The 7,299-nt window shown below is 29.6% G+C and overlaps 1 protein-coding gene across 1 annotated transcript; it reads left to right on the top strand.

Moving 5' to 3' along the window:
• The first annotated feature begins 217 nt into the window (after positions 1-217).
• Positions 218-768, top strand: LOC112520485 (putative RING-H2 finger protein ATL35). Its single transcript, XM_025128914.1, has one exon. The coding sequence runs from the start codon at positions 255-257 to the stop codon at positions 747-749; it is 495 nt and encodes a 164-aa protein (XP_024984682.1). The 5' UTR covers positions 218-254; the 3' UTR covers positions 750-768.
• Positions 769-7,299: the final 6,531 nt, after the last annotated feature.

Here is a 7,299-nt window from a genome sequence, read left to right as displayed (position 1 = left end):
TAAAAAGTTGAAAGATGAAAACTAAAAATATTAAAAAGGTTAAAAGTGAAAAATAAAATAAATAAATTTTAATTATTTTATTGTATTATATAGGTGGGGTATAGAAAATGTAGAGGAAAAGAAATAGGAGTTGGAGGGGTTAGAAAACCCCATTAAAAACTACAACACACACTCGCTGTATATTCATCCATCATTTTCCCTTTCCCTCTGTGTGTGTGTCTTCGTGTGTGTGTTTCTAGAGAATTAAGAAAGCCATGGAAACAGTTGAAGTAAGCTTAGTTATCGCCATGCTAAACCACTCTTTAACCCTAATCTTTACCAACAAACTCACCATTTTCCTCACCCTAATAACCTCCTTCATCCTCCGCCGCATCTTCCACAACATCCGCTGCCGCCGCCGCTTCCCCATCATCGTCTTAAAGCCTTGTTCAGACAAGACGGGAGGAAGAGGGTCGACCAAAGCAGTATACTGTGCCGTCTGTCTGCACCATGTCGCCGGAGGGGAACGCTACCGGAAACTGCCGCTGTGCCACCACTGCTTCCATGTGGAGTGCATCGACCCGTGGTTTGAGTTGAAGTCTACGTGCCCATTGTGTCGAAGTCAGCTCCCCCTCAATCTTCTTCCTCCGCGGACTCAACAGGAACCACCCAGTTTTGTCGCCATGGCTCTTAAGTTTTCTGTAAATGCTGTCCATGATAAGATCAAATGTAGGCTTTCTAGAATTAAAATTAAATTAAATTGGATGTAAAATTATGATTACTTTGAATTCAGTTTGGATGTATAATTTATGGTTAGTAGCTAATTAGCACTCAAAATTACGATATTAATTAGAAAATTTTGGTTTACGTTAATCGGCATTATCGATCGGTATCTTCTAATTAACGATTCATAAAAGAGTTATTCTGAAATCTTACACTCAAATGAACTTGTTCACTATAACAAAATTGGGTTTATAGGACACCCTCAATCTCTAAGCGTCCCAATAGACTGCTTGATATGACTTAATTTATAGGACCAAAATATAAAGCGTTCTATCTAAAGGTTTTGTAATAAGTTTATATGACGCTTTTGGACGTCTTAACATGTTTTTTAGGATATTTTTAATACAAAGTGTCGCATTAGCAACTTTATAGGATACTTTTGAGAAAATGTCCTATAAACTCAATTTTTATAGGACATTTGCTTTTATAAGATAGTTTTTCGAATAGTGTCCTATAAATTTGCTAATGAGACGCTTTATATTAAAAGTGTCCTAAAAAACTTATTATAACGTCAAAAAACGTCATATAAACTTACTACAACGTCTTTAGATATAACGCTTTATTTTTTTGGTCCTATAAACTAAGTCTTATAAAGAGGTCTATTAAAATGCTTAAAAATTGGAAGTGTCCAATAAACCTAAATTTGTTATATTGTGTTGTATGTGTTTTATAATAACTAAATTAAGCAATATTTATTGCGTTTCAGAAGAAAAAAAAAATTATGCATTATTATTACATTCATGCACAAGACAAGTATATTTTACTTTTTAATTTTGCACAAAAAATAGTTATAATTTTTATTTTGGCAAAAAGGAATCGTAGAATAATTCGATTAAATGCATCTCATGGTGAATAGAAAATTTGACTGATTGGACAGGTTAATCTTCATAATTTTTTCTAATATCATTATCATAATTTAATCAATAAGTTAAAAGAAATATTATAATTTTTTATTTAATATTTAAAAAAAATGTAAACATCTTTTTGTAATTATTTGTTGATGATTCTAAAATCATCAATTATTTTATTGTGATTGTGATTTATTTGAGGTCTATTAAATGACAAATCAAACATAAAATGAGTTAAAATGTACGGAGTGTATATTCAAAAATATGATGTCTCTATCACCTTAGATCGTCATATTGCGAGGTCAAGAGAGTCATGGTTCCTTACGGGAGGTCCTAGAGGCAACGTCTTTACTGGGGTCTAAGGAACAACGCCTCTATTGGTGATTTACTTATGAAAAGGTTCATTTAGGAATTATAACCGCATGTAATGGTCAACCTCTCATATAAATATGTAAACAATGAATTCGGGTGTATATAACGACTCGATCTTACGACCTTCGAGATAAGAGTTTTCATTCTGACTTATTCAAGTACGAAGGGAAGAATTACTATTTTAGGAAAGCGAACATATACATGCATCTAGTTTTGCATACTATCACAACCACTCCATCTCTAACATTATTCATATACATACCTATATGCTACGATACAATCTATTTTTGCATCCATTTTTTAGAATACGAATTATCGTAAAAATTTAAACACCATAATTTTTTTTTTTTTTGATTAACCTGGATATCCAACCCGCTATGCGAGTCGACTAATACCATGGCGACCACCTGCTTTGCAGATAGCCCGGAGTCACCTCATTTGAACATCTGTAGCCACAAGAGGATTTTTATTCCTCCTTGGATTCAAATCTTAGACCTCCTTACATTTTTTATCTTTGAAACCAAACTCAAACCAATCAGATACAAGAGTAATTAACATCATAAATTTATTATTAGAGTTTAAATTACAGTAATTCACATAAAACACAGTAGCTTTAACTTATTGAACCGATTTGTTCTAGAAACAATGTATTTAATATTTTTAAACTAAAAATAAATAAATAATCAATTAAGGCGTGGAATTGAATATTATATATGAAGGTCGATGTTAATTGTAGTCGTGGGCATCTCACAGTGATCTGATAGTGATCGTTGTAATTAATTTTCAACCTAATCACTCTCTCATTGAAGTTAGTGCTGTGATTTTCCTTTTCATTTTTTTATGAGTCGGCTTTTGATTAAATAATATTAATCCATACATTTATTTCAAATTCTATTTTACTTTAAAAATATTAAAAAAAACATTCTTTTTATTAAATTGGATATTCAAGTTGTTATACGAACCGACTAATTACAAAATGACTATTCGCGAATCTAGTTGCCGCATTTGAACCTACGTGACCACAAAAGCATTTTTATTTAAAAAAATTGGCATTTGAAAAATATTTTTTTTATATCAGTTGTTGTGGATTTTTTATTCAACAATGTATAAAAGGTGTTACAAAAGATTGACGTTTTTAGGTGTCTTAACAAGTTTTTAGGACACATTTGAACTTTCATGACCACAAGAGCCTTTTTGTTTAAAAAATTCGCATTTGAAAAACATTTGGCATTCTTTCTAATAAACCCTTGACTCCATTTGTGCTGAATGTTGGGTTTGAAGTAGAAGCAGATGAGAAAACGAAGGATATGTTTTAAAAGTGTTATGTAAATTTCTTTGCATTAATTTTATATTCATGATCACAACTGTTTTAATCTTTTGTCATAGAAGTAGTTGGGGTAAAAGAAACAACCCTTGACCGGTTCTTTGACTTGGCGGAGATTTTCCAGGCTCTAATTGGGTCTTGAACGAAGAGATTTGATGGACCACCTAACCAAACTTATCAAGCGTCAAAAGATCCCTTGAAGATTCAAGATTGTCTAATTACAAAATCAAGCTGAAAATTCTTGCAAGAGCATTCATAGTTCAAGAACTTATCAAGATTGTGAGCATGATCTTGTGCGATCTAGATTCATTTGGTTCTTAACTTCCTAACTAACGGGTCAATGATTGCTCTAGGTTAGTTGAATAATCCTATATCTGGGATATTCGTTGCTTAATCTATCTCATACGAAGGTTTCAAATTAATTAACTTGCAGGTCAAAGTTTTTGTATCAGGATTTTTGGTTAATCTAAGACTAGTTTTTGGGCTTTATTTGTGTTTTTTTTAACCAGTTAGATACAGGCTGTATGTTCAAAATTTAAGACCAAAACGGGCTTTCATTTATAACCGGTCCTTGAGCCGAGCTTTTTTTAACCGATCTTTTTTAAGACCGGTCATCGTTTTTAATAAATCCAAAATCAGTTATCACAAACTAATAAGTTCTCTCTTAAATGGACCCCTGTATATATACATATATATACATAGACGTGAGTTATTATACAACCCTTTACATTTGTACAACCAATACAACTCAATCTCAACCGTTCATTTAATTTGATGAATATATGATTTCTTAAAAGTTTTGATTTTTTCCTAATATAAAGTATTGATCATAATTAATGAACTTTATTCATCTTCCATAAATATTCAAATCATAATAAATGAACTCTCATCATTTCCATAAATATCTCAATTGATTGGATTACATTGGTTGTACAAATGAACATGATTGCATTTGAAATATACCCTATATACATATACATATATATAGACAAAATAATATTTTGGTTGTTGTAAATCATTTAGCTGTCTATATATCTAGTTCCTAATGAGACCTATTCTTGATATTTTATAGGTCATGGATGAGATATAAAAAAGAACCCTTGATAAGTACGAAAAAAAATCTTTAACATATCTTTTTTTAACATCAGAAATAACATTGAATTTCAAGAAAATACTAATAATTCATTTAAAACTGTTTCTCGGAGTACTTTTACATGCAAAATTAATCAATAATTATTTATAAATTAATATTATCTACCATATTCTTTTTATATAGCATCGTCAATTCGTTCAACCGTCAAAAACTTTATATAAAGTACCTTTATCATATAGATAAACAACATTTTGGTTCACAATGTTGAATATTCAAAGTACAACTCTATGTAAATCAATATAAATTAATTAGGTTTCCAGTCCACCTTAGGTTAATGTTTTTCATCAGCGTTTCAAAATTTTAGGGTTAAAATAAACTTTTCGGAACCATCAATCTAACACTACTACAAAACTGGTCATTTCCGGCGGACGGTTTTCGCCGGTAATATTTCGGCGGATTTTCGTGAGACTTTAAAAAAGTCAACTTTTATTGACTTCGGACGGAAATCCGCCGGAAAAATTAGACTGATTGTATTTCCGGCAGATTTTCGGCGGATTTCTTAATTAATTATATTAGACTTGCATTTTAATTTAATCAAAATAATTTCTAGCGGTTTCTGGCGAAAAATTAATTAATCTTGTAAAAAATAATTAATCTTTTGAAATTAAAAACCGGATTTAACATTTTCCAGCGAATTTCGGACAGAAAATTAATAAAACTTTTTAAAAAATAAATCCGTCGGAAATGTTTTTGAAATTAACATTTTTAAAAATTAAAAATTAAATCTTTTAACATTTTCCGGCGGATTTTTGACGGCAAATTAGTTAATCTTTTTAAAAAATAGATCCGCTGGAAATATTTTCGAAATTAACATTTTTAAAAATTAAAAATCAAATCTTTTAAAATATTCCGACGGATTTGTTTTTTAATTTTTTTAAAAAATAGATCCGCCGGAAAATGTTAAAAAAAAAATCATTTTTAAAAGTTTCCGGCGGATTTCCGACGGATATCTTGTTCTTGTTTTAGAGATTGTAGGGTATTTCAGATTCATGTACTCAATATTAGGTAATAAGAAGTCCATAACGTATGAAAAAACAAGTATATGAAATTCTAAATATAGATATAAGTTGAACCTTATCATATGGTTGGTAACTTGTTTCTCAAATGTAGATGTCTTTTTAGTTAATAACATGAAATCTACAATATTCTAAAGCAAAAATAGATCTCATGCAGATGGAATAATCAAAAAAGTCAATGACAGATGAATGATAGAGAACATATCAATTTTTACATATTCTCTTTTTTAATATAATTAATTAATAAATATTTGAGCTTTTAATATAATAAGAAATTCCTTTTATATCATATCAGATACTACAATAATAAATTGAACCGCTAGTTATTATGAGCTTTGCACGTACGTCCGACCCGTCTACTCAATAATGACCTTGACCCTAATTGTCCAAATCATGATGGCGTATGTGGATGTATTGAGGCTTTTCTACTTTTTAAGCCACGCTATCCAATTGTTACAATAAAGCTTAATTTATCAAATTAGAATACATTTGATAGTGAATTCCAATACTTTAACTTTAATTTGGTAAAACTCAAATATAATGATAAATTTTATTATATATATATATACCTAATAAATAAGTAACTTGGATGACACGTGTCATTTTCTGGTGAGTCGGTTATCTTATTTTTCCGCCTAAATATGTATTTAGACACAATTTACATTAGTGGTTCAAAGAAGCCTATTTGGTTGACATTTGTCCATCTAAAAATGTATCTTTTTTTTTTATCGTGGTTTAACTGATTTTCCGACTAAACGAGATTTAGTTCACTAATTTCCTTCATCTAATCTGACAGCCTTCAGCTTGTGTTTTCAGCTTATCGTGACAGCTTTCAGATATCACTGAAGAAGCAGCTTTCAGCTATCACTTGCTGATGTTGTCAGGGAGTTCTGTAAGACGAGTTTTGTTGATTAACATGCCGACTATAAAAGGTTTTTTTGACAAAAATATGTCTATATTTGTAAAAAATAACACATTTAATTTTATTATAGGGTTAAATTCATTTTAACTAATTATTGATATAGTTTCATTTCTAAATTCAAGTCTGAAAAATCATTTTTCAGAGTCATTTTTCAAAGTTATACTTAAGAGTTATTTCAAGAATACAAGTCTGAAGTAACATCATACTTTCGATGATCATTCATATTCGTAAGATAAGTTCCTGACATGATTTAATTTTTTTAAATTACCCCGTATAATACACGAAATCCAACCTAGTATATATATATATATTTGTCATAGTTGCTAGCTTTTTTAAAGCGGAATCTTTCGTTTTATTCTTGCCGGCCCGATTCCATGCTCTATAAAGCCAAATATATAATGATCATCGCATGAGATTTTGAAAGAGGGGGGCATTTTTTTAATCAAAAAGATGCTACTAATTTTGTTAGTTAGTCTCATCTATTAAAATTTCTAATGAGTTGATATAATTGATTTAATCATATATTTGTCAAATTACAATAATGGGACACACTTATCTATACTATATTATAAAATATTGGACAAAAACTTTTAAAAACCATTTTTAATGCATGAAGTACTGTATATTGATGCATATTAGTTAAAATTCAATATTACAAGTTAATTATGCGTAAGTACAACTTATTAAAGCTCTATGTTGCAATTCGTGTAACTAACGGCGGATAAACATAATCAAATAGAAGATAAGCATCTCATTTTAAAATATAAAAAATCTAGAATATAATTAGGATAATTATTGAGTTCCAACAAAATAATTAATTTTTTTCCTTATAAGAAAATTATATTATTAAACCAAATATAAATTACTTCGTTATTGAATCTAAATTAAATTATAATAAAAAG

The sequence above is a fragment of the Cynara cardunculus genome, assembly GCF_001531365.2.
Source record: "Cynara cardunculus var. scolymus isolate 2C chromosome LG 10, CcrdV1, whole genome shotgun sequence".
NCBI classification, from domain to species: Eukaryota; Viridiplantae; Streptophyta; class Magnoliopsida; order Asterales; family Asteraceae; genus Cynara; species Cynara cardunculus.
Note: the sequence above shows the minus strand (reverse complement) of the source record. Positions and strands in the feature narration are given on the sequence as shown.

Bases quoted from the DNA above. Each gene is read 5' to 3' on its own strand.
- LOC112520485 (XM_025128914.1), top strand. From the start codon at position 255: ATGGAAACAGTTGAAGTAAGCTTAGTTATCGCCATGCTAAACCACTCT.